At 43.7% G+C, this 26536-nt stretch overlaps 9 protein-coding genes across 9 annotated transcripts; 5 read left to right on the top strand and 4 right to left on the bottom strand.

Moving 5' to 3' along the window:
• Window positions 1-6: 6 nt before the first annotated feature.
• On the bottom strand, window positions 7-2685 carry O0I10_000311 (uncharacterized protein; the record flags this gene model as incomplete). The annotated part of the gene is made up of 8 exons (XM_058480422.1): window positions 7-129; window positions 200-403; window positions 475-660; window positions 719-1630; window positions 1690-1989; window positions 2049-2243; window positions 2313-2591; window positions 2656-2685. 8 exons carry the CDS (start codon window positions 2683-2685, stop codon window positions 7-9), a joined length of 2229 nt encoding a protein of 742 aa, XP_058348945.1.
• A 1013-nt stretch (window positions 2686-3698) lies between these two features.
• O0I10_000310 (uncharacterized protein) lies at window positions 3699-4465 on the top strand (the record flags this gene model as incomplete). The annotated part of the gene is made up of 3 exons (XM_058480421.1): window positions 3699-4014; window positions 4086-4196; window positions 4260-4465. The coding sequence occupies 3 exons, from the start codon at window positions 3699-3701 to the stop codon at window positions 4463-4465; spliced, it is 633 nt and encodes a 210-aa protein (XP_058348944.1).
• Window positions 4466-5089: 624 nt separating this feature from the next.
• Window positions 5090-5500, top strand: O0I10_000309 (uncharacterized protein; the record flags this gene model as incomplete). Its single annotated transcript, XM_058480420.1, has 1 exon — window positions 5090-5500. One exon carries the CDS (start codon window positions 5090-5092, stop codon window positions 5498-5500), a length of 411 nt encoding a protein of 136 aa, XP_058348943.1.
• A 4473-nt stretch (window positions 5501-9973) lies between these two features.
• O0I10_000308 (uncharacterized protein) lies at window positions 9974-11191 on the top strand (the record flags this gene model as incomplete). Its single annotated transcript, XM_058480419.1, has 1 exon — window positions 9974-11191. The coding sequence occupies one exon, from the start codon at window positions 9974-9976 to the stop codon at window positions 11189-11191; it is 1218 nt and encodes a 405-aa protein (XP_058348942.1).
• Window positions 11192-11867: 676 nt separating this feature from the next.
• Window positions 11868-12798, bottom strand: O0I10_000307 (uncharacterized protein; the record flags this gene model as incomplete). The annotated part of the gene is made up of 2 exons (XM_058480418.1): window positions 11868-12449; window positions 12526-12798. 2 exons carry the CDS (start codon window positions 12796-12798, stop codon window positions 11868-11870), a joined length of 855 nt encoding a protein of 284 aa, XP_058348941.1.
• A 1744-nt stretch (window positions 12799-14542) lies between these two features.
• Window positions 14543-15949, top strand: O0I10_000306 (uncharacterized protein; the record flags this gene model as incomplete). The annotated part of the gene is made up of 5 exons (XM_058480417.1): window positions 14543-14639; window positions 14703-15121; window positions 15182-15257; window positions 15321-15532; window positions 15602-15949. 5 exons carry the CDS (start codon window positions 14543-14545, stop codon window positions 15947-15949), a joined length of 1152 nt encoding a protein of 383 aa, XP_058348940.1.
• A 270-nt stretch (window positions 15950-16219) lies between these two features.
• O0I10_000305 (uncharacterized protein) lies at window positions 16220-17569 on the bottom strand (the record flags this gene model as incomplete). Its single annotated transcript, XM_058480416.1, has 4 exons — window positions 16220-16453; window positions 16508-16600; window positions 16663-16813; window positions 16878-17569. The coding sequence occupies 4 exons, from the start codon at window positions 17567-17569 to the stop codon at window positions 16220-16222; spliced, it is 1170 nt and encodes a 389-aa protein (XP_058348939.1).
• A 283-nt stretch (window positions 17570-17852) lies between these two features.
• On the bottom strand, window positions 17853-18413 carry O0I10_000304 (uncharacterized protein; the record flags this gene model as incomplete). The annotated part of the gene is made up of 1 exon (XM_058480415.1): window positions 17853-18413. The coding sequence occupies one exon, from the start codon at window positions 18411-18413 to the stop codon at window positions 17853-17855; it is 561 nt and encodes a 186-aa protein (XP_058348938.1).
• Window positions 18414-25925: 7512 nt separating this feature from the next.
• On the top strand, window positions 25926-26183 carry O0I10_000303 (uncharacterized protein; the record flags this gene model as incomplete). Its single annotated transcript, XM_058480414.1, has 1 exon — window positions 25926-26183. One exon carries the CDS (start codon window positions 25926-25928, stop codon window positions 26181-26183), a length of 258 nt encoding a protein of 85 aa, XP_058348937.1.
• Between the last annotated feature and the right edge of the window lie 353 nt (window positions 26184-26536).

Genomic DNA, 26536 nt, shown 5'->3' with positions numbered 1-26536 from the left:
GGGTGATTACATTGCACTTTGATATTGTGCTTGTACACTACGCTTGATTCGGAGCATCTCCTTGAAGGTATCTTCGTTGCCATGTTGTACTTCAAAGTCATGCCATGTTTGCCAAAAGCTGGGTTGATTCTGTAGATGTAAAAGCATGGCTAGTTAGTAATCAAGGGGAGAGGGAGAGAGGGAAAAAACTTTATCGTACCTTGGGATCAAAGAATTGAGATGCGTAACCGTAAATAGCTCTTGCACGATCAATCTCACCCAACTTTCGTTCCAATTCTGCATACTTGAGACACATGGGTCGTACATCCTTGTCTGGCAAAGCTTCAATGGCACGTTCATAAATTTCACGAGCTGCCACAATGCCAAATGATGCTGTGGCTTTGGCAATGTAGTAGTTGAACATCTACACATAAAGTTTGTTAGTCATGCGTATCCCGTTACACCAGCAGATGGTAGACATCATGGGTCTCTTACCTCCAACCGATCCTCATCCGAGACTGCTCTAGTACCCCGATCATAGATACGCATAGCATGACGAGCAAGGCCATGGTCCTCCTCCAATTTACCATACATGAGAATAATAGGTTTGGCATACTTGGGTGGACACTTGTCAAGTGCTTGTTCGAAAAGATCGCGGGCTCTTTCCAATTTGGAACCACCCTATACAAACAATCACAATGAGTATACCAACACAATACCCAGCAACGTGTATACTTACATAACGCTCCATGAATCGCTGAAGATAAATGTTCCATAATTCAAAGGCAATGGGCCATCCAAAGATCTCGATACCACGCTCATACACCTTGAACGACTCTTCATAGTAATGATTCTCCTCAAGGAATTTGCTGTAATTGACGACCACTTGTGGATTGGCGATACGTAGATCCATGATCTTATCATAGACAGCTTTGGCACTTTCCACGGTACCCACGCTCTCTTCCAGATCCACATAAAAGCCCCAGAGTGTCATGCTCTTGAATACACGTTGTTGAACAGGCAAAGATTCGTCGTGATAGTTGATTGTCTTTGGATTGACACCTGGTATACGTGGCACCACAGTAGCACGTGCCATGACCTCCAATGCCTGATCAAAGTTGTCATGCCGTGTTTCCATCTCTGCATATTCGCACCATACTTCAGCCAAATCATTGACAGTCTTGTAATTGACCTTGACAGCCTTGTCAAAGATAGCTCTTGCTCCATCGAGATCACCGCCTTCTTCATAAAACTTTGCAAATTTGACCCAAAGCTCGTGCAATTTGCCGTGGGCCCGTTTGGGATTGATGGTTTGGATCGCTTGGGTGTAAGTCTCCACCACCTTTTCCTTATTGTTGCCCCAAAGTGCCACTCGTTTCTCCCATTCCATCGCATTGTTGGGGTTTTGTCGTAACAGCACATCGTTCACCAGGAACGGTCGTCGATCCATCAATCGCTCATAACGTAACAAACGCATGTCCAAATCCAAATCCTCTTCTTCGTCCTTTTCACCCGCTGCTTCACGTTCAGCCGCCATTTCCATCTTCATTGTGATCATCTCTTCTTCAAATTCGGCATACGCATCAAAGATGGCAGTGAAATCACGCACCGTCAGGACTGTCGTGATACCTTCCTCGAAAATGTCACGAGCCTAGGATAAAAAGTCAATACATCATCCTATCTACCATCATCATGATCCTTGTCTCTCACCTTTTCCAGCTGACTCATGTTGATCCAATATGTTGCCAATCGACAATACAGCATACCAACTTGATCTGTGAACCGTTTGATGGCGCTGCGAATGATGGGCTCCACCTTGAGACTTTTGATTTCAGTCGAATGATTCACCATAAGCTCACAGAGTTCTTGCCATAGCTGATAATGTGATTTGCCGCGTGTAGACTGATATTTGGTGTCATTGACAATAGAGGCAAGTTTCAATGCTGCTTCATCGTATCGTTCTTGTTCCATCAATTGCTCAATAAAGGCTTCAATGTAGGATGGTTCCAACTACCAATATAAAAGGTCAATAAACCATAAACATGTATGAGATCCATTGTATCACTCACCTTGATATAACGACGTAGCACACGAATTGTAGTCTCACCACCTGCTTTCTCGGCAAACTTGGTGTATACTTCCCAGATACGTGCATGCTGGGTTACTGGAAGGGCGCGAAGAGCACGATCAAAGGTGCGGCGTGTCTTTGTAAGGCAAGGTTGTGACATGAGAAACTCAAGATAATCCAACCAAATTCGAGGCATCTACACACACACACACACAACATGTGTCAATCCCTATCACATGTATTCCATAGGTTATCATCATCATACCTTGTTGAGGAGGATCAAAGCGCGTTCGTATGCATTGTTGACAGCTGTGTATTGAGAAGCGTACTTTACGGGACTCACGCCTGTAAGCTTTTCACGACGCAAATCGAGGTAGTGCTTCCACAGCTTGTAGGAACCAGGCAATTCTCTTAATGCGCGTTCGTAGATGAATGTCAACTCTTGAAGGGTGCCAGTGCGTTTGTGATCAATGTATCGAAGCCAGCCGCGAAGCGAGTATGGATTGCGCAATAGATCTTCCTCATAGGGGATATCAAACTCGCCCTATAAAAGACGTATACAAGGTTAATCAGTCGAACGCTCTTGGGAGATGAATGGGTCAACGTACAATGGGCATATCCACGTCCTGGTCAGCCATCTTTGTTGCGTCGATCGGGGGGTGGTGGAAGAGGAGAGTGAAGTGAGTGAGTGAGTGAGTGAGTGAGTGAGTGGAGTGAAGGTAAAGAGCTGAGACCAAAGCGGTAAAGCCTGCACTGGAATTGAAAAGCCTCTTGTTGCATCTACTACAGCCATCAGCTGCTATGGAAAGCATACGCTAAAGTCATTCCTCTACATACAAAAACCTGTTGATAGTTCCAATGGACTACTATAAAATGATTCTTTGAGCATCAAATAAAGTTGATGGTACCAACTACCTCTTCTTCTAGATCCAACAGGCTATTAAGCAACCTTAACAGCATCACTGACAGCATTCTTATCAGTACCTTATGGGCTCATGCCTTCATCATCTTGCTCCTACGTGTTCAATGATACTCTTTTATACCCCTAATTACATATTCCATCGTCTTCACATTATCCATTATTACAGCATAAGCGGTCGGCTCCTCTACCTGGATCATCATATACTACATTGAGACAACAACCCTTGTTGCTGGGTATTGTATTACCATAGCAACCACACACGACCATAAAAACGAAGGATTCCATTACACACCATGGGGCTTATACAGGATCAATGGTTGCTTGCGACTCTAGATCCGCTTGCCTCCATGCAAAAGACATAAGGGAATGCTTTCTTTCATTCGCTCATAGTACTCTATAGAGATTCATCCATTGTATCGCACTTTCAATAAAGAACAATGAGGGTTTATTGTATCAAGTAAAGGGATCATCTCTAATGAATCAATACAATTTGGTAGGGTGCCATCCATGATATGAAAGCAGAATTGGATGGATGCAATGTGCGTTATCTTGTGTCCAATCTAAAATGAAATCGGGCAAATGTGTGTACAACAAGGACCTGCATGACGCGCGTAAAAGCCACAACAACCCCATAAATGTGATGTCAAAATAGGCCTGCATCTTTTTTTGTTTTCATACTATCACCTCCCTCCCTCCCTCCTTCCCTCCTTCCTTCACCCAACGCCCAGCATGAAGTTCATTGTGGAGCACATGGAAGACGGCATGCACGAATGGTGCACTCTCGAGTACCGCCACATGATTCAAATTTGCGGTGCAGACGACATGTACTTTTCCGGCTTGACTGAAAACGTCCTCAACAACTGCATGCCCGAAGACCTTAAGCAAGCTCATTGCCACCAAGAAGACGTTATGCACTTGCCCGGTGTTGACCCCAGCGAAGTATGCTTGTTGGATCCTTCAGCCACTGAACCCCTTAAGCCCGAGGATGGTGAAAAGTTCAAGTACATGTTGTTTGGTGGTATCCTTGGTGATGATCCCCCACGTGGTATGTACAAGGGAAGTGGGGTGATATGATAGCATAGATCATGTACGCTGACAGATCGATCGCTTGCTTAGATCGTACCAAGGAACTTCGTAAACTCGGCTTTGCTGGAAGACATCTTGGTCCCATTCAAATGTCAACCGACACCGCTGTCAATGTAGCCAGACGTGTGGCTGTGGATAAAGGTAAATGAGTGGAGGATGATCATGATCATACAAAGAGCACAATGACTCATTGAATGTAATCAGTGCCTCTTGATGAGATCCCTTACATTGATAGCCCCGAGATCTACTTTTCCAAGCATGAATCCGTCAACATGCCCTACCGTTATATCGCCATCACCAAAACCATCACCACCAAGGATGGTCAAGAGAAGACTATCAAGAAACCATTGATGCCCCCAGGCATGTTGGAGCTGATCAAAAAGGACAGCGAGCGTACTTTGGACTTTTAGACAACATATTCCACTTCATTCATTCATGTATTTATTGCTATATCTAACAACGACATCTTGTGCATACAAACCATGGTGATATGTTATGGGTTAAGGAGGGCAACATGTTACTATACATGGCATGAATTCAATGGTGGTACAAAGGAATCTGGTTTGCGCCGACAACATGTGGTGGTATACATGTTAGGGGAATCCTTCATTGTTTCAAGCCTGACGGACCCATAAGATCGGTTTATAACAAAGGAATGGGATAGTGGGTAGAAGATGCAAAAGAGACGAATGTAAACAATCAAGGACAGAAAAATGAAAAAAGCAGCTATCGATGAGCCTACCATATTTGTGATGAAAAGCTACCATGAGTCAATTACGTAGTTGGGGAGGCTTTTGTTTTGACATGAATGACGCTTTCGGCGGCACGGACTGACATGTCAACTTCCCAGAAAAGTAGAGTTGATCACATGGTGAGAGGCACAACACAATGGATGAATGACCCTTCATCTCCTGCATCACACACAAATGATATATAAAAGCTACATGAATGCTTACTTTTTTTACCTTCCGCTTTTTCACTTTTTTTTTATACCTTGTTGAAACTTTTACCACATCCGATATCCATAGCCCTTGATGGCAATCTGGCTATTTGAGAACCAACATTTCCACGAAGCCTGGGTCCCTTTTGACCGCAACAATCAAAGAAAACTCGAATTCGTATTCATACACCATGATTCCCTTGTGCGGCATCTGCTGGAAAAGACGCCTCTTGAAGAATTAATCCCTGACAACAACACCATTGATTTGGATGAACAAGACCCGACAGCAATAGACTTGGTGAAGCTCAATAAGCCGGATGAAGGTGGTGGTGGTGGCGATGAAGATGGAGATGATGGTCATGCGCTTTCGATCATGCTTAAGGATTCTCACTTTACGGAACCCATTACGGTTTACCCACACATGCTGCTCGGATGTTTGACCGACCGGGACATTTTGGTAGCAAGAACAGAGCATCCGGATGACATTGACAAGATTGTAAAATAAACTTTTGGATTCAAAAAAGAGGTGCATGGTATGTAAATGTTTTGTGCTCGTGGCAGGGGGCGTGGCGGCGGTGCAAGGAGGAGGTCATCATCATCATTGCTCAATAATGCCAGGTACAACGAGTCAGCTGGAAAGGATAAAGGGGGCACGCGTAGCATTCATTTTCTTTCAAGACACGAATCATATCCTCTTTATCAGCTGATATCACCGCATGGCTCAATGAACATAATGACGCCCCAGGACAATGATGACGAACAACACATCATGGCAGCACATGTAGTAGACCTCTCTATTATCATCATAACGGTAACGAGTTGTACGTACCCTGACCATAACAAGTTATTTGCTTGTATTAGATGTACATAAGAGCTGCTCATTTCACGCACGTTACGCAAATCAATGTGATCATTGCTCGACGTATCATAAGGTCTTAATTAATAACATCACACGTACACACATGGAAGAATACACCTTTTTTGCATTCTTGGCAAGTTGGTCCCAACTTGTTGTGCGTCAACCAATGCACGCCGTCGGTATTTGTAGAACTTTATGTTACAGCAAGCTGCTCCACAGCGACTTGAGGAAAGAACGATGTCCCCCACTTGGCTACATCCCATACGATACGTGATGCTAAACATGGTCCCATCATACACACATGGATGGATACACCATGGCATGCTGTACATTCACGTCTACAAGCATACATGTATTATAGGACTTGTTGCTGCAAAAGGATACAACAGCGATCATGCATCCTATGCAATGCCACTCATTGTTGCAGGACTTTTTGGAAAGGGTATGCTACGGCGATAATGGTTGCATCTCGGCAAATAACATGCGGCTGTGCTTGTGTGTGTGTATATGTGGCGTCCATCTTGTTGCAGGCATGCCACTATGACATCATGTACCTAGTTGCCCTGTATCACTATCATACTCGGCATATGCCCTCTTTTGGCTTTTCATGACAGCTGCGCCTAAGAGTAAAGTACTCCCCACTTATTGACATCCTTCTGCAGGTTTGCATTTACAATCATAGCTGAAAGCCCCATATCATTCCTGACAAGGCGCATTGTGTAAGGATGGCATCTATGTGTCCACGCACAGTTCCCAGCCAGTGTATCCACTCATTCACTCATGCATGAAACAAGAAATTAAGTGTATTGAATATCGAGGATATCAAGGTATGTTTTCTATGTAATCGCCTGAGACTAATCTAGTAGTAGAGCAATCCTGCGCTGTTGTAGAGCGTAAGGTGGAACGCTGAACGACGTAGCAACGCGCTTCTTTTCCCCAGCACACCTTTCAGCACTCGTAGACGACATTCCTTTCCCACCATTGGGTCACCCAATCACCCTCGCATGTCGTTCAATGTATACAGTAGCTCGCGTCTTCATCTCCATGTACAGCTCTTGGAAAGTCATCGCTTCGCATGCACCAATAAAACACCATCAGTTCAACTACCTGCACAGCCTCTTGATCGCCATTCTCACCATGTCTTTGACGTTGCCTTGACTCGGACTCGGCTTCAGCGACAGCTCACAACACCAGTGGTATTCTTGTATTCCAAAAGACGACTTGTACGTGGTAGCCCTGTTCATGCAGTTGACACGTGGGAGCTGCATTGATGGTACGCATCTCTATCTCATACTTGCATCATCTCCTTTCTTGGCAGTATATGGGTTAATCACTTTTTGTTGTTGCAGTTGTTTGATCACTTTTGTCATCAATCACGACCTCCTTTTCTTACATGGACAATAACGTCAACGCTGAATCCAAGCCTGTTGTCATCAACATCATCACACATTTCATATTTACTTGATTGAATAGGCCCATCAACGTCTTGTGGTAAGTCTCAAGGGCAATCTTTATGGTGGATTGAGATTACTCATCATCTACGTAGTCCTTGCATTCATTGTTGTCTTTGTGCCATTTGATTGTCTTCCTTGATGGATTCTTTGTGGTACGGATATCATTTCATATCATCCTCTTCGCTTGTATATTGATACGTCTTTGAGTAGTAATTGGTGGGAATGAGGATCTCGGTCAAGGAACATGAGCCAGGATAGACACAATTCTCGAAGGGATGAAGATTGGCATGTTGTCATGTATTCTACAAGCAGCACGTCAACTACGTTACGGACCTGGATACCTGCAGACCGACAAACGCACGTTGTATCGATAGGATGGGATATGGTAGTGCTGATGAAAAACGCGTGGTGAGGTTTGAGTCTTCTTCTGGTGTCGCGTACAAGGAAATTGTTGCCATGCAACGCTATTTGATCCCGCCAAGATTTGGAGTATTTTAGTACTAGACCATCCACCCAGAATGTTCGTTTTGCTTAATAAATTAGTAGCATTAGGCGTTGTCGATCACACACTTGCATTGCAAAAATCGATCATATAAATTGGATCACTTGAATGAATGCTTTTCCATGTTTGGCACTTTCCCATGCTTTTGGTACGGTTGATGGTAGCGGTTGTTTGGTGCTTTCCTGAATTGTTCAAGCTTGCCATCAACCCTGTTACGTCAAGGTCAATTGGTAATCTAATTTCCAAAGCCAGCCAGCAAGGTAGTTCAAGCAGCATAGATAAACGCGGGTTGTCTGCTCAGCGTTATCACCAAAGTGACGATAATGATAGCTTCCTCAAAGTTTCTCTCAGGATAGCTGGCAATTTTACGAGGTAGATTAGATAAAACTTGGGTCATTTTGTGCACGACCATTTTTGGATCATCTTGTGCAACATGCCAAACAAGAAAATGATGCCACTTGAAGGATGAGAAATTTTTGCTGCAATATGGCTGCAGTATGACGTATGCATTACACGTTGTTGTAGCATTTCCAGCCTCTCTTAAACGTGCTATTTGATACATGCAGGAGGGGTATTGAGGGAGATTTTCAGTACAGCGTATGACGCATGAAACGTTGCCAAGGGAAGAAAATTCAATGACTGAATGGATGATCATCGGGCCGCTATGGGCAACATCAATCATCCAGGGCTCCTAATCCGATCCGGAACCAAAATTGTCTATCAGATGAACCCTTATCATGATATGGTCCTCTCCCCCATGCATATGAACATGTTGATAGCACTTTATCACCACATCCATGATAAAGCACAAAGCATGCCAAGGATGGCTTCATGTCGGCAAATGTAATTACGTGGGAAATCGACATTTTATTATACCCGCTTTGATGCTCTTTTTTTTCCCATCCAAGGAGGAGGGGCGGTCAAGAAATTATTCACGCTGCGGATGAACCTATCAAAGATAGATGTCTAATCTTCGCGTGTCATTTTTGTTTAACCTTGGGTATTTTCATCCCCAACCATTGAATTCATGTCGCGTGAGCAACACAAGGAGACACATGCAGATCTACATCCTGTCACAAACAAACGATTGAGTGATTTTGACACCTTTTAAAAAGGGGGGAAAGCACGAAATGCGGGGGTGATTATGACAAATGGGACAATTGTTCAAGCGGGATGTCGTGTACATTTAACCCAATCACAAACGATAACCAAAGGATGACACATTTCACACGGCATTTTGCGTGAGCTGGATGAGAATGGCAAAACCTGGGCCAAAAAATGGGTTGATTTGTTGAAATGAAAAATGGCAGGCCGGCATTGGTCGGATACAAGTTGCTCCGGGAAGGGTAAACATCCATTGGACACCAATCATTAGTGAGCACGAAATGCATGTCTGTGTTTGAGTCATACAGCTTTCCTTAAATAGTGATTGTTTTTTAAGCACCAATCAACTGAGCATGTGAAGAGATTGGGAATATAGTTTATTTGCATATCAGATCAAGGATGGAGCTACATTGCAAGATGATCAATGTATTGACACTACTTTTAAAAGTGATGAAGAGAAAAAAAGCCAAGTCGAAGGGTATAGAATGGGCTAGAATGAACATGAATGATCGCGCCATGACCACATTTGAGCGGGTATTAGTGGATGGGGGACGAGATTAGCCGCTTCAAATTGCGTCATTGGAAACCAGACGAAAGCGGTGGAATTGGGCTGGGCTAGATGCACGCACACATAATCTATTTAAGACCATTGCCAAGCTCTTGTTTCGAAGGTCTTCCTTTATCGTTTGCTTCTTTCTCTTCACGCAAAAAGCTTTACTGCTTAATTATTTTATTACCTTTGAACCTCATCTCCAACTGTTAACCCCCTCCACCTTTGAGTCTCTTGTCATTGCGCAACATGGCCATTCATCATCTCGCCTAAGCAAAAGCGAAGGAGCAGCAAGATATCTGACATCCGTTCACTTGATCCCTTACATCAAAACAGCACGAGAAGAGCTTTCATAGCCCCTCTTTATTATTTTTTATAACGACTATCATGTTTGACCGTTATCGCATCATACGCCAAACGTTGGTGTTTTACCACAACCCATCCTGAACAACAATATCCCACTATCGTATTTATCCAACAACAAGAAGCAAATCAAGATCAAATCATCAATGACCAATAGTATCGAGCAACAACAAGAACAACACGATTACTGGACCGATCTGGCGAGCATCATGCTCGATCGCGTGATTGGCAACCAGTACCAGCTTCTCGAAGAATTAGGCCGAGGTTCCTATGGCGCCCTTTATCTTGGCCAATCAGTGGACAATGGCGAATACGTTGCTGTCAAAGTACTTGCCAAGAACGGTCTCGACCACCAACAACTCCAACTTCAACAACTTGAAGCCGACATCCAATCCGAACTCAAGCATCCTCATATTTTGGCGTTACAGCGTGTGATTCAAGAGGAGCAATACACTTACATGGTGATGGAGTTGTGTGACCAAGGCGATCTCTTTGATTTCGTGGTACGACAACAAGGCCCTATGGATGAATCTCTTGTCAAGAGCATGTTTATTCAAATCCTGGATGCTGTTGAGTACATGCACAGCAAGAACGTGTTCCATCGTGACATCAAGCTCGAGAACATTCTCCTCAAATCGGATGCTCTTACTTGCAAAGTAGCTGATTTTGGATTGGCTACACGCGAACGTCTTTCCATGGAATATGGTTGTGGATCCAGCACCTACCTTGCACCTGAACACTTTGCTGATGGTGACGACAAGGAGAACGAGGATGATGTCCCTTATGATGCAGCCTTGTCCGATGTATGGAGTTTGGGTATTCTTTTACTCGCCTTGTTGTATGGTCGTAACCCTTGGCAGGAGGCCACCTCCATGGATCACGCTTTCCTTGCTTTCAAGCGTAACCCTGCCATGCTCAAGGATCAACTCTTCCCAACCTTGTCCATGCCATGCCTTCATCTTTTGCAATCCACTCTTTCTATTCATCCTCAAGACCGTTTCTCTGTCTCTGAGCTCAAGCATCAATTCATGAACATCAAGCATCTCACAACCACCTCCATGGATAGCACTGTGGATGATAACCAACTTCGCTCCGCTGTCGACATTCCCGCTGTTTGTCACAAGCCTTCCAATCGTGCAAGCTTCGATTCCGCTATCTTCAGTGCTACTACTATGCCCACTGGTTCTTGGTCTGATATGGTGGAAGAAGATGAATTATGGGCTGAACAACACCATGACGACGATGCAAGTATGGCTTCCTCTCACTCTCACGCCTCTTCTTCTGCTCATGCCTATGATGATGACGACGAAGACGACACCGACATGTTTGTACACCAACACGAAAAGGAGTCGTGGTGGATATGATCGATCTTTATGCTTCCCCTCTTTTTACATAATCTAGTTAATAAAAAGTTCACCTTCGTTTTCTTATTCATTCACTTGTGTGTGCGTGTGTATACTATTCTAACTGCAACCATACGCAGGATAACATCATTGTGCTGCTAGTACTATTAGTCGGATTTGATACGATTCAAGTGCCATTTCTATTTACAAAACCGAGGATGGTGCAGCACCATCATGTGCTCTTTTCGTTAGAACATCATAAAGGCGGGAAACACGTGCACAAGTCCAAAAGTGGTGAAATTGAATTTGATGTTGCTTCACAGTCGAAAGAAAAACAAAAGTGTCTGTGCGCTTTTACACAATCTCGATCCCCCCCACAACATGTATTCTTCCAATGGTGATGTTGCATAATCATGGATTTTTTAATAACAGTAGTGCAAATGATATAAAAGAAAAAAGAATCATACAAAACGCAAAATGAAAAAGAAAAAGAAGCAGGATGAACATTTACAAGTTATTGGAGCAAGTGTGAGTGAGTGAATTGAGTGAATTGAGTGAGTGAAAAGACCAACTAAGACTTGGATGTGGGAGGGTTGGGGGGGATTTGGGTATGTTGTGATGGATGTTGGAAGAAGCAAAAGAAGATCGGATGATGTATTTGTGCATGTTTGGTGAGGATGAAGGAATGGAAATGCCACTAGTATGCTGGTCGTTTACCCTTGTCACGACGTCCTGGTGGTGATAATGACCGCATGATACGAACAGATTGGCGGTGGTTGTTTACGGCTCGTTTCCTTGCCGGTTTATCATCATCATCTTCGTCACTCGGTGATTTTGTTGATAGTTCTTGTAATGGTGATCGTTCAGTTGGTATGGATAATATCTTCTTCGTGAGGTGCTTATGGCATAACCATTGTCGTGGTGGACGATTTTCATCTTCGTCGTTATTAAAAGGTCGTGTGGATGATGTTTTCTCCTGGTGGTGGTGATGATCGTCATGTAATAACATTTCCATATTGTCGTCATGATAGATCTCATTCAACCAATTTCCTGATGTATCCAAAAACTCATCTTGGTCTTGTTCGTCGTCTAGGTCGGCGAATAGATCATCGTCGTCATCATCGTTATTGTCAACGATCGTATCCAGGCGACGACGGCCCTCCATCCACTCATCAAATGTTGCCGTAGCTTCATCTCGTTCAGGTGATGCATCCGGTGATGAAAAGCATATAGCATCGTCCTCCTCGGATTCCATTTCTTCATCTGATAGGTTGTTGGACTAAATAAAAAAAGACAACAATGAGATACATTTGCATAACATGCATACCAGAGCACAATGAAATATTCTTTGTTACCTCCATGCGAATTCGTTGTGTGGTACCCAGCACCATCGATAAGTTGGGATGATCTTGTTTGCCATAGATAGCACGATCCATACGATCTTGTAATGATTGCTCTGGTCGTTTCAGTTCACATGTAAAGTATTTGGTGCGACCATTATTCACACTGGTTGAATTCGACGACAATGTGAGCATTGACAGGCTTGTGCAAGGTGTGAATGTGTATCGGCTGGAGGATACGGGTTCGTCGTCGACATTGCGTTGTTGTGATGGTCGTCTTGTTGCCATTGTCAAAGTAGGAACGGGAAGGGGGAAAGAGTGTCGAGTGAGAAAAAAGAAAATGGGGTCGGGTTGTCTCTCGTTCTAGCCTACCCCTCCTCACACTGAGACAATTTTCAAACTCCATCCAATCATCGTCTACCTCTCTCACCTAGACACGCTCCATCTTTGGAAATTGGCACCACAACACGGTAAAAGACGCGTCTAAAGGTAAAAAAGTCTATTAGACGTGTTTATTTCATTATTCACGCGTCATGTCCCATTCATCCTATCCATAGACCCATGCTGATTAGCCATGTCGATTTTCATGGCGTGAACCACCCCTTCCTTCTTCAAGTACAGCACTCTAAAGCTATGCTTTGGATACGCGTCAGGAATAATCCTCCCCCCTTTGAATATAGAATGAGTGGCATCAACATTGTCATGGATACAATAAATAGTGGCACATGAGATTTTGTATCTATGATGGGGGTTTGCAATAGCAAGTGTGTACAAGTGTTGGTAGAAAAAAGAGAAAGAAAAAGAATGCAGGGCGAGGAGGGGAAGGTTCAATGTGCGGAGGCTTGAGAAGCAGTCGTCGTGACGCGATTCATCCTCAGTCAAAGGATGTGTGTGTGATGTGTGTGCGAGTATCAAATGGGGGATAATAGCACCATCGTGCTCCACATCTTTCCGCACAACGCATGATCCTCCCATAAACACCCGTATGCATCTCATTTTCGAGAGGTATTCTTCACACATCATCATCTTCGTATTTGGTCAGTGTGAGAAATTGGGCAAGCAGTACAGCCAAGGTGATTGCCTTTTGCATATAAAAAGTGATCGACATGTCAAGTAAATTTGATCGAGGATGACCTACAAGAGGAGGCTGACAATGGGGATATACCAGCACTGGAGGTTTCCGGATAATCAATTTGGCAATGACCAATAAGCAATAATAAAAGTGACACGTTGAGTTTGGTATTATGGCCATAGTTTGGAAACATGAGAAGGATATAGGAGTGGGCTAACAATAGCAAATGTGAATATACTTATCATCTAGCTCCAAGGCACACAGATATGGTTTCTAATGATAACAAGCGAGATAAACAAGTCGACGGAGTATGTAGCCAATCAAATTGGCAATGTACTCGGTATTTTGTGTAACTCAATTGCGCTTGTGTCATTTTTAACGTCATAACCCAGTATTTGGTTCGCATCATCGTTCAATGCTCTTATGTGTAAAATACTCATACCAAGAATCATGTGCATCGTACAGCGATAATTATACAATTGTGTGGGGGACCTATGTGTGCTACACCTATTTTCATCCATTGTGCAGGTTTACAGCAAACAATGCAAGGATGAATGTAATGTTGGGAGTGATAACCAAAATGATAGTATAAACTGCCTCTTATAGGCAGTTGGATTCATGTCTTTTCCCACGGCAGGTGTAAATGCAAAGACCTCTTGTAATTCTTTTTATCATAATCAGGTGGGTGGACAAACAACCCATATGATTGCTTAGTATTTGTATCTTTTTCATGTTAAGCCAAAAAGTATACATTGTATTTGCACTAGCGAACAGGTGTACATTCATGCTCTCATTGGACCACTACCTTCGAGCGGGGCACTTTGTCTTTGCTGTCTCTATTCATGCTTGCATACCTAACTCCGAGCCACATGGTGTATAAAAGCAACATGTTTCTGGCATGCTGCATCAAATCTTTGTACAGCTTTCTTTTTCTCACACACGCAAACACACATATCCAAAATGACTTTCACTATTGAACCTATTGTCCCCAAACCTGAGCAATCGGGTGTTGACTTTGGTGCCATGATCCATGACCTTGACTTGGACAAGTTGACAGGTAAGGAAGCTTACATAGGTCTGTGCGTCATGAAGATGACTCACCACCAACATCCATTAATAGACGAGGATTTCAAAAAGCTTGAAGAAGCCGTTTACACATACCAGGTTGTTGTTGTTCGCAACCAATCCCATGTTTCTCCCAAGACGCAGTACGAGATCACCAAGCGTTTTGAACCTGAAGTTGACACATATGGCCACGGTGGCCAACATCGTGCTGAGCAATCTGTTATTGCTCGTGATTTATCACCCTTCCCTGAAGTACCCCAAGTCCAACTTCTTGGTCATGGTACCGTTCGCAATTATCAAGGCATTGAAGAACGCAAGTTGACCCACCCACACCACAAGGTCTTCCATCGTGATGTTTTATCCCAAGAAGATCAAGATGCCGGCAAGACTCGTTTCTACCGATGGCACATGGATGCTGCTCTCTATAAGCTCAATCCTCCAAAGGTCACCAGCTTGTTTGGTTTTAAGAACCCCGTATGTATGCATGATGATGCATTTATCTTCAGCCACAACTAAACTTTATCCTCCCTTTAGGAACCTCGACGTGAAACAGTTGTCTATGATGATGGCTCTGGTGATACCCTCGATGTTCAATTGGGCACCACAGCTTGTAAGTTTATTGATGGATGGATTATAAGGGAATGAGGGAATTGACAAGGGATGCATTTTATAGTCGTCTCGGGTCAACGTATGTTTGAACTCTTGCCACCTGATCTCAAGGAGTTGGCTTTCCGCACCAAGGTCAAGTATGCTGCCCATCCCTATCTTTGGATGTCCAAGGCCAAAGCACGCTCCACCGGTCTTGGTATGGTTTCAGAAGGCAAGGAACTTAAGCCTGAAGAATTGCCTCCTGTTGATGAAAAGGCCGTCAAGATTTACCCCATGGTATGTTTGGATAAGGATAAAAAGATGCATGGGAAAAAGGTATACTCATATAGAGACGTCTATGAATAGCTCTGGAAGAACCCTGTCACTGGTAAAATCCATTTCCAAGTACATCCTGCCGCTGTCGAGGATTTGATCATTGATGGCAAGCCCATGGGTGATTTGGAAAAGGTCCGTGAGTTCCTTTACAAGATGCAACGACCTGGTATCAACCCTGAGAATGTCCTTGCTCACGAGTGGAAGGATGGTGATATGGTCTTTTTCCATAACCGTGGTCTTTTGCATTCGGTTGTTGGTTGTCTTCGTGATGATGATGTTCGTATCTTCCACCAGTGCAACATGGCAAGTGCTCAAGATCCTATCCCTGTCACTGAAGAAGACTTCGCTCCTTATCGCACCCAAGCTTCTGCTGCATAAACAAATCATCGACACGCCATCCATTCCTCCTCCTCACGCACGCCTTCACCTCTTTCTTTGCATATCCGCATGACTCTTTCATCATTGTAATAAACAACTTTTGTCGTACATGTATAAACAAATACATACTTGGGTGTCTCATATGATGTCATATGGGGGTGGTGGCTAATGCATTGTAGCTCGTATTTTTACTGTTTGACGTATTATTCCCATCATATGCAAGTTGGTACATGTACAAGGCTATTAATGATTATATTTTATTTTCTCGTTCTACATTACAAACCTGGCTATAGAATAGGGAACATCAAGGATTGAGCTAGCAAGTCCAGGTCTACCTACAATAATGCCGTTTTCACTCGCTCCTCCAAATACATCAGGTAACGACTTTGCCTCCTGTGGCATGGCAACGCGATGTGTATCAATGGTATGGTCCTTATCCACAACACCAAATATGCTATCTCCTGTGCCCAATACTGGATGCTCGATTGGTTTCCGCTTCATGAACTATTCCATATATGAGTGAGATGATGGACATGTTCGATTTTCTATATTTCCTACCTGCACGATTTGTCCTACTTGAAGATCAGCGGTGGTGTCAATGGACATGTTACCACGAGATGGATCACCACTTGTTACACGATTGACTGACATCTATTTTTCAATTGTTGGTATATTCCTCGAGAGAGAATGAAGGATAAAAATATCAAACTTGCCTGTGATGGATCTTGAGTTCCTGGTGGATAGATGCCCAAATAGAATTCTTGATCCTTTGCAATGCGTGCACTTTGTCCTTGCTTAATCAGCTCCAACAACAACCCCGTGGCACCCGCTTGATCCAAATCCAGAATAATGTTGCCTCGGCACCTATATCCATTCCAATCCGATCCATTATTACTCTATAATGCCTCTTGTTTCCAATACTACTTACCTTGTGATGGTCATTGGCTCACCCAAAGTTTCCAATGATGGATGCTCAATCGAGATGTCTTGACCCATGTTGTTATCATATGCAGCGAATCCCACCATGCCAGCGCTGAGCATTTCTTGTTGACAGAATAGAGCAAAGGGATTTCCAGTGACAAAAGGAGTGGATGCACCAATGATACCAATCTTGGTCGATTGAGGGAAATGATGATCGAGGGAATGCAAGAGTTGATCGGGTTCATTATCGGATGCAACAAAGACGAATGATGGATGCTCCTTTTGTTGTTGTAATGTGGAAGGTAAGCGGAATTCTTGTGATGGCTTGCTGATAGATCCAAATTGGATCCACTCGCCTGTCAAGTCTTGACGTCCCCAACGACCCACAGAGATGTTGCGTATTTTATGCCGCTCAGGACTATCAGGCACATGAAACGGTACCACGCGTTCGTCACTTGTCGTCATCAAGCTGATACCATGCTTCACTCCTGGTACATGATCCACTACACATCCAATAGTATACGTCGGTCGTAGGTATTCAGCAATCGATCGCGTCACTGCTGTGTAATCGGGAAAGGACTTGGATACAAGAGCAACGCACACATGCGGTGGTGTTGATATACGTCCTCCATGAGCGATGCAGGCTTCAATTGTGGGTCCAGCTGTTGTCCATTTGGTCCAACCAATGCGTGAAAGCATGTCAAAGAAACGTTTGTGGAAAAGGTAGAGAGAGCCCTTGCATTGCGGCTTGACTTTCACACTCACTTGAATCCCCGAGCTTGGCTTGGACGCATATCATTTACACAACCCTCTGCACCTTGTGGTTACGTAGATACCCTTAATGCCACAATCCATTCCAACAATATGATTGAAAGGTTTTATATCATACATTAGAAACAACTATCGATATTGACAATTAAAAGATGTTCATCAAACATGTAAAGGGGAATAAAGACTATGATACAAGAAGAGGTTGTGGGATTTAAGCATAAGCGGCTCTCTGGGCCTCCCATTCAGCATCCTTTACGGCCTTATAGGTTTCAAAAAGCTTCTTGTCAAAGCTACTAGCACCATCACCGACACCGATACCACGAGAAAGACTTTCTTGTTCCCTCTGGATGGCATCATCAAAAGCGATAGCCTTCTGCTGCAGCTCCTGAACACGCACCATGTGCTCCTCGTCGAAGTTAGAACGACGATGAACAATGAGTCCTTGGTATTCTGGGATGTCAATGTTGTACTCAAAAGTCATAAGAACAGCACCAGCGACCTCGCCTTGAATACCAAAGATGGTGAAGATACCATGACAATGTTGGTGCAAGGGAATAGCAGCGAAACCAACAAGCTCATCGACACCGTTTGTCTGATCCATCACTTCAACGTAAAGTTCGACCACGTGATCAGGAAAGTCAAAGATCTCATCCCAAACTGCTTGGCTACCATCATCCTTCTTGACGGTTGTCTGGCACACGGTAAAACCATCCTCCTCGTTACGATAGGAAAGCTTGACATAAAGGTCATTGACGGCCATCGTCTTCAACATTAGCCAGGTGGCGAGCGGAGTGAACAGCAATCTTGAAATGATCATCAGCCATCTTGTGTGTAGTTTGTGATGTAAAAGAGATGAAATGAAAAGCTAACAAGAGGTTCGATATAATGCTCTTATATACGTTAGTTGGGTATAGCGTCTGGCGTGATGGATGAGAAGATGGGGGGAAGAAGGCGTGTTTGATTTCGGCCGCAACACCGATAAGGGCAAGAAGAAAAAAGGATGGGACCTTTGTACTATGCTTTCCAAGATTACCCCATGCGATCTTCTTGCAAAACCAATTCTTTGTTATCTTCCATTTTTACACAGTAATGTGAGGATATTGGCATCCTGCTGGTGGATGTTTCTATTGCTGATGTACAGGGTGTCTAAACAGCAACACCTACTATGAACCAAAATCTTGTGGGGGATACTGTTATCGACGGCACGCTATGTGGCTAAAAAATGATTTGCAATGCTACACGATGCTGTGCTTGATGATTTATGCATTGCATTGCATAAAATGTCAGCCTCGTTTATGCTATGTGGCGGAGTGACCCCATGCTCGGTTTGTATCCGAGACGGAATCTTGTATTATTTCCCTAATCATGTACGTGACCGATCTCAAAGTGGTTTACATTTACATTTGACTAGTGCTCTCGGAGCTACATTTCTTTACGGGTTTACGTTCATGACGTAGAAGATGTCAATCGTGCCTGAATACGTATACGTTTTAATAAGAAAAGCCAGCGCCATCATATAGCTCCCACCCTTTGGGAAGCTGCAGACGAAATGTTACACACAGGGTCTGACCGAGGTGTTCTGTTTGCATAAACACAAAGCATAAACCTCGTGTTGCATGTAGTTCAAGGCTGTACCATTGCATGTTGTGCTTCGTGCAATCGCGAATAACCCTTGGGTTGCCAAGGCAACCAGCGGATTTGGCTTGGCTTGGAACAACCAAAACGTCAAATAAGAGATCAGATAACCATATCCACCACCAACAAACCTCTTGTATGACTAATTACCGATCTTTGTGCGTGCAAATACATAACAAATACGCGTCCACATTACTCGTCCTGATAGGCCGCCCAATCGCGTTCTTTTGGAGAACCATGCCATTGCTTTTCCCACGATTTTGCAACCTCGAATGTACCCTCTCACATGTACCAGCATGGAACACACACTTCTAGTTTCAGTAGCATGAACAGCAACTAGAGACATGGTTACAAAAAGCACTTTTGGTAGTAAGTATGGGTCCGTAATCATAGCAACCACGAAGATGTACAGAATGAAACTATGAACTTTATATGGCATCGATATTCACAAACAACATGGGATATAAAATGGGCAACTAGCAACAGCAATTCATTTTACGAATTCAATGTAGGTGATCTCCTTCATATTCCACAACATAGACCTCCACATATTCGCTGAAGCAAAAGGAGTTAATCAGTATGTCATGAAGAATGCGTCAAGTTACCAAGTACCTGTAGCATCAATAATCCTGTAATCAAGGGGTACATGTCATCCAACAAGGCAACTAGAAGCCGAAATTTCGCAACCTTGTTGAAGCGTCTCAAGAAGTGGCGGATCCAACTGATGGCGTTCTAAGCTAAATGTATGTACATCCATTGTCAGGTCAAACTTTGACAAGCACATTGAATAAACCTTACATCACAAAACAAGCATGCCCGATAATGGCGTTGGCCCCTTCCGCGTTCTTCCCGTGCCTTTTTTGGATGAAGCAGCTCCATGGTTACAATGTATCCAATTCCTTCCATCCCATATACCAAACCAATATCCATATCCATCCCATAAGAATCCATATGTTTCGAAGCAAAAAAGTTGCTACACGTAAATAAAGCTGCATCCATACAATGGCTATCTGCTGTCCACGTAAACAAGGCTGTAAGACATGTTGCTGTAAATAGATAACGCTGTTTGAGACAATGAAGCGAACAGCAATTGCTGGAATGAATGCTGTTACGTTTGGTCGTGGCAGATGGGTGTGCAAAACAGTGTGTAGCATCAAGGAATGCCTGTGTTGTAGCAGAGTGGCACGAAGGCTGTGTCCACGCCATGGACCTGCCATTCAGTCAAAGACAATTGGATCAAGGCAGTTGTGGGTTGACATGATGGGTTGAAGCAGGACAATCGTTCGCAGGTAGTAAAGTTGTACTTGAATGGGGCAACAGTTGAGAATGGGAGGAAGAGGCAAATAAGCTGGGAGTGGAAGAGCTGGGAAATTAAGTGAATTGAATGGTACTTCTTTGCTTGTGCGTAACTCGGTCAAATCCTATTGGATCAAGAAAGTTGAAGGATGGAGGTGTTGGAATGGAGCAGGACAACCGTTCACATGCATTGGATTGGGAAAAGAAGGTGATTGAGAGGAATGGGCTATCAAGTGGCAGTTTACAAATTACTTTGCAAAATGATTTCTCTGAAAAGGATGATACTTCTGTGCTTGAGCGTAACTCGGTCAAAACGTCTCGGATCAAGAAAGTTGAAGGATGGACATGCTGAGCTGGAGCAAGGCAATCGTTCACATGCATTGGGTTGGATAAAAAAGCTAAATGGGAGGAATGGGCTATCAAGTAGCAGTTTGAATATAATCAATCAGATTAATTTTTGTGATTTTGGATGATACTTCTGTGTTTGAGTGTTTTTCAGTCAAACCAGCTCGGATCAAGAAAGTTGAATGATGGAAGTGTAGGTCTGGAGCAGGACAATCGTTCATATGCAGTGGTTTGGGAAATCATGGCGAATGCGAGGAATGGGTTATTAGCTGGCAATACATGAACTGGAAATTGAGTTTGTGTATCTATCATGCATTGACACTTCTTGGTTTCTCAGCTCTGTTACACACGCAAGTCCTTCTGCATCTATGGCTCTACCAGAGTCAGCTACTTCACAATGAACAAAGACCACCTTTCATATACCATCACGCTTACATCATATGTAAAACATAAAGACGCCTGTATCTCCAAACTTTACAATCAAACGTGGGGTTTTTATTAGAGCAACCTGTTCGTCGGGGTCAAAGGAATCTTGTGTGTCAGTTTCACCTTCATCGTGGCCAATCCCAGATTTCGCAATGTCGCCACCAGCCAAAGTGGATCCAGGGGTCGACCTCTTTCGACGACGACGACCAAAAATATATTTTTGGGTTAGTTGCGACATTGAACGTGAAACTTTCACACAAGGTGCTGTTGGCCAAGCCGAGCACATTGCTCTATTCAAAACCCCACGTTTCATTGTAAAGTTTGGAGATACAGGCACCTTTATGTTTGTAAGCGTGATGCTATATGAAGAGTGGTCTTTGTTCATTGTCAAGTAGGTGGACCCTGACAGAGCAAAAGATGCAGAGGGTCGTGTTGTGTAACACAGCTACTTTGCATAACTGGAAGGATTGATGAATTATACTTTATGTGTATCCACAATAGTCCATATATTGCACGCTATCAGCCATTTTCTCACAATCAGCGTTGTTGCAAAATCCACTGCATGTGAACGATTCCCCTACTCCAGTCGAGCGTTCCCATCATTCAAGTTTCTTGATCCGAGCCGATTTGACTGAGCTACGCTGAAACAGCAAACATGATAATTAATGAATCGCAGGGTCTGCGAATGTCTCCGTCTTTCAAACTTTTGGAAGCTCCCATTCCAAATTTTCAAATGAAGCGCGAGGTTTTGTTAAGAAAAAGTTGATCAGCATGCTCGAGAGCACCATTCTGACCAATTTTCAAGTTGGAGGTGAGCAACTTCGGGGCGGTGGGCCGTCCGCTCTTTTGTTCCTGTCATCCACCATTTGGATCACCCCGCATTTTAAATCTTCACAATGAAGTCTGCGACTTTTAAATGAATGAAGTTGATCAGCATGACCCAGCGAACCTTCTGACAAAGTTTCATGTTCGAGATGGGGAATCCCAAGGTAATACATACTATTTCCATAGATCATGAATCCGGCGCTGACCTGCTTTCCGACCTCCATAGTAAATCCCACATTGTACCCTCCCATTCAATTTTTTCAAATGAACATGAGGTCTTTTTTAAAACAATAGCGATCAGCATGTCCTCGAGCACCTTGTGTGAAAGTTTCAGGTTCGAAAAGAGCAATCTCAATATCAAGGTTTGATGTACAGTGTTCATGCATTTGTAGGGCAGCCCAACCTACTTTAATTTCCACTTCTTCCACACCCACTTTATCTTCTCTTCCTCCCATTCTCAACTGTTGGCCCATTCAAGTATACAACTACCACCTGCAAACGATTGTGCTGCTTCAACCCATCATGTCAATCCTACAGCTGCCTTGATCCGATGGTCTTTTGAGTGAATGGCAAGTCCATGGCGTGTACACCCCACTACAACAACACATGAGTTTCTTGACACCACACCTTCTCTTGTACTCCCCTCTGCCGCGACCCAACGTAACAGCATTTGCCATTAGCGAGGTCTTTACCTCATTGTCTCAAGTTACTTGCAGCTACCTGCCTTGCAGCCCTTTTTCACGTACACAGCAAATAGTCACTATATAGAAGCAGCTTTATTTACGCGTAGCAACTTGCTTTCAATACATACGACTTCTTATGGACATATGGATATTGCTTTGGTGCATGGGATGGAAGGAACTGGTTATCAATTGGGTTGGTTCCCCTTTGCCAATTTGGAGCGCGATGCTTAGTTTCGATGGCACCCTATCAACCACACAAGCAATCTTCACCTTGCTGAACTACGATAGAAAATGACAAAGTAAGAGGTAGACCAGCAGCTAGATGAGCAGCGATCACAGAGGTTCCTTCTATCAAAATATAGGACTTGCAATGGCCATGATGGATGGTTGCAATCAAGTGCAGTGATGAGAATCTTGGAATGTTGCTTTGGTTGCTAGGCGCGTCGTCAATAGGAACCATGAATCATACCCTATGCATACGGCTGAGGAGGAGGATGGTTCGGATTGAGGAGAGGGCTTGTATCTTTGACGAAAGGAGGTGTTTCACAGCTATGGATGATACTGGAATAATACTCGAGCCAAAGCATACAACACCTATTTTGCAGTCATGGATGAAGGGTGATCATGACGACAGCAATCAAGTATAGGATGACACAATTATCCCTAATGACTCTATATGTTTCGCCCATATGTACCCTATTCAATTTGGCTATATTGTTCCCTTATGTATCATGTACGTACATCGTCCACAATGCCGTGTCTACGCGTTCTTCGACTTTTTATTGAATGAAAATTGGATTCAACATAATACTTTGGGTATCGTACGATCAGCTTAGATGTGCAAGGGGCGGATCATTTGGTTGTTTTCTGCATTGAAAGGGGAACTGCAAACGTGAAAGGTGGAAAGCGAGATATCATATATTTGGTAGGGGTTACACAAATAGGTTACACAAGTTGGTTCAGGAGTGAAGTTGCATAACTAATCGATCGATGTAATCCGCACAGACCAAATAGCTTAATTACGAGGGCTGTTCTCAATTGAAGTCTTGAGCAGTGATCATTCTTATGGAGCTAAGAGTATAGGACATTGTTGAGGGTACCTATTAACAGTAATAGCTGTAGCAAGCGGGGTGGCATGGAGTGCACGAATTGGAGCGAACAGGAGGAACAAAGAGACCACTCTTCTTCACTTCCACTTCACAAAAAAAGGTAAGCTTGTCTCCATTTACAAACTACAACGCGTTAATTGCTTGCATTCCCTTACAATGTACAGCGTTCATTGGGGTGAACATGTGGTCAATGGCGACATTTTCCAGTTGCAGACATTCAGCAACAAGTACGCGCGCGATCTGCCCATGACTCAAGCTTCCATTGCAATACAACATGTACGTTCCATCGCTGCATTCCTTTATTATTCAAGTTGGACATTGAGGTACTAAAGTTCACGTGTAGTTTGCTGTTCTCTCGTTATACAAGTTCCAAAGGGGCGTCGTGTGTCGTGTGTATTCTATTCATGGTTGTCATCAAGGAGGGTCGCAACCTATTGTTACTATGGGTATGTCGACATGAAAAGCGAATGCTATTGTTACCTTACACTTCATTTACTGTAGCTTGAATACATTGGATGATGGTACCTCTGGCAGCAACAGGATACGGATCTCAAAGCAAGAATGCTGTATGGTTGGCTCAATGGTATGCGTGGTATTGGATCTACAAAGCGAAACCTGTTAATTAACGAACCTTACAGTGAAACAGTAGCAAGACAACATGGATGGCATGGAGATACGGTTTCCATTTGTGACAAGACTGCTATTGAGCAGCACCACAAGGTAAGAGGTTCATTGTGGGATTGGTTGGATTCAAGTGGACTTACCAAACACCATACAGTGGCAGCGCCTCTTTCGGCGATACTATTATTATCACGGCTGCACGTCAAGGATGTCATTGTATAGTACTGTGCTCTCCTGGGGAATTTTGGCCCGGAAACAGTGTGACTCAAGATGCGATGGCAAGGCCAATTTGAAAAGGCATCCGCTGTGCGCACGGCCTCCATCCAAGTACGGCTATTGATTTCCTTGCCTACAGAGAGAAGGTGGATATCTCTTATGATGCCAATTTCAGGATCCAATGAGAGTATAGTACATATGGTGGCATACCTTGGCGCTGCAGGTTGATTATTGTATTGCCTTCGGATGGTGTATTTGGTTGTAATTCCTTGTGATCACCATGGTTCAGGGCGTCGTGTGTCTTCCTTACCGAGTTGTCCACAATGAGAGTTCTCAAGACGTCTTTACATTGCCTCCTTTGGGTATGCGGACAACAAAAGCGTGTGGGTTGGTTTTACATGTTATCTCACATTGCGTTTATGGTAGGTGAACATGTTGGATGATGGTACCTCTGGCAGCAACAGGATACGGATCTCAAAGCAAGAATGCTGTATGGTTGGCTCAATGGTATGCGTGGTATTGAATCTACAAAGCAAAACATGTTAATTAACGAGCCTTGCAATGAAACAGCAGCAGCACCTACTGGATGGCATGGATATACGGTTTCTATTTGAGGCAAAGATGCTATTGGGGAATACCACAAGGTAAGAGTGTTCATTATGATGGGATTGGTTGGATTCAAGTGGACTTACCAAACGCCTTACAGTGGCAGAGCCTCTTTCGGCGATACTATTTTGATCAATCAGCACGTCGAGGATGTCATTGTATAGTACTATGCTCTCCTGGGGAATTTTGGCCCGGAAACAGTGTGACTCAAGATGCGATGGCATGGCCAATTTGAAAAGGCATCCGCTGTGCACACGGCCTCCATCCAAGTACGGCTATTGATTTCCTTGCCTACAGAGAGAAGGTGGATATCTCTTATGATGCCAATTTCAGGATCCAATGAGAGTATGGTACATATGGTGGCATACCTTGGCGCTGCAGGTTGATTATTGTATTGCCTTCGGATGGTGTATTTGGTTGCAATTCCTTGTGATCACCATGGTTCAGGGCGTCATGTGCCTTCCTTACCGAGTTGTCCACAATGAGAGTTCTCAAGACTTCTTTACATTGCTTCTTTTGCGTATGCTGACAACAAAAGCGTGTGGGTTGGTTTTACTTGTTATCTCACATTGCGTTTATGGTAGGTTGAACATGTTGGATGATGGTACCTCTGGCAGCAACAGGATTCGGATCTCAAAGCAAGAATGCTGTATGGTTGGCTCAATGGTATGCGTGGTATTGGATCTACAAAGCGAAACCTGTGAATTAACGAGACTTACAGTGAAACAGCAGCAAGGCAATATGGATGACATGGAGATACGGTTTTATTTGAGGCAATGATGGTATTGAGAAATACCACAAGGTAAGAGTGTTCATTGTGGGATTGGTTGGATTCAAGTGTGCTTACGAAAGAAATATTAGGTCAGGCTCTGGTTGGGCGATTATTTTGATCAATCAGCACGTCGAGGATGTCATTGTATAGTACTGTGCTCTCCTGGGGAATTTTGGCCCGGAAACAGTGTGACTCAAGATGCGATGGCATGGCCAATTTGAAAAGGCATCCGCTGTGCACACGGCCTCCATCCAAGTGCGGCTATTGATTTCCTTGCCTACAGAGAGAAGGTGGATATCTCTTATGATGCCAATTTCAGGATCCAATGAGAGTATAGTACATATGGTGGCATACCTTGGCG

The sequence above is a fragment of the Lichtheimia ornata genome (genome assembly GCF_029851405.1).
Source record: "Lichtheimia ornata isolate CBS 291.66 chromosome Unknown scaffold00001, whole genome shotgun sequence".
Taxonomy (NCBI): domain Eukaryota; kingdom Fungi; phylum Mucoromycota; class Mucoromycetes; order Mucorales; family Lichtheimiaceae; genus Lichtheimia; species Lichtheimia ornata.
This window is presented reverse-complemented; position numbering and strand designations above follow the sequence as displayed.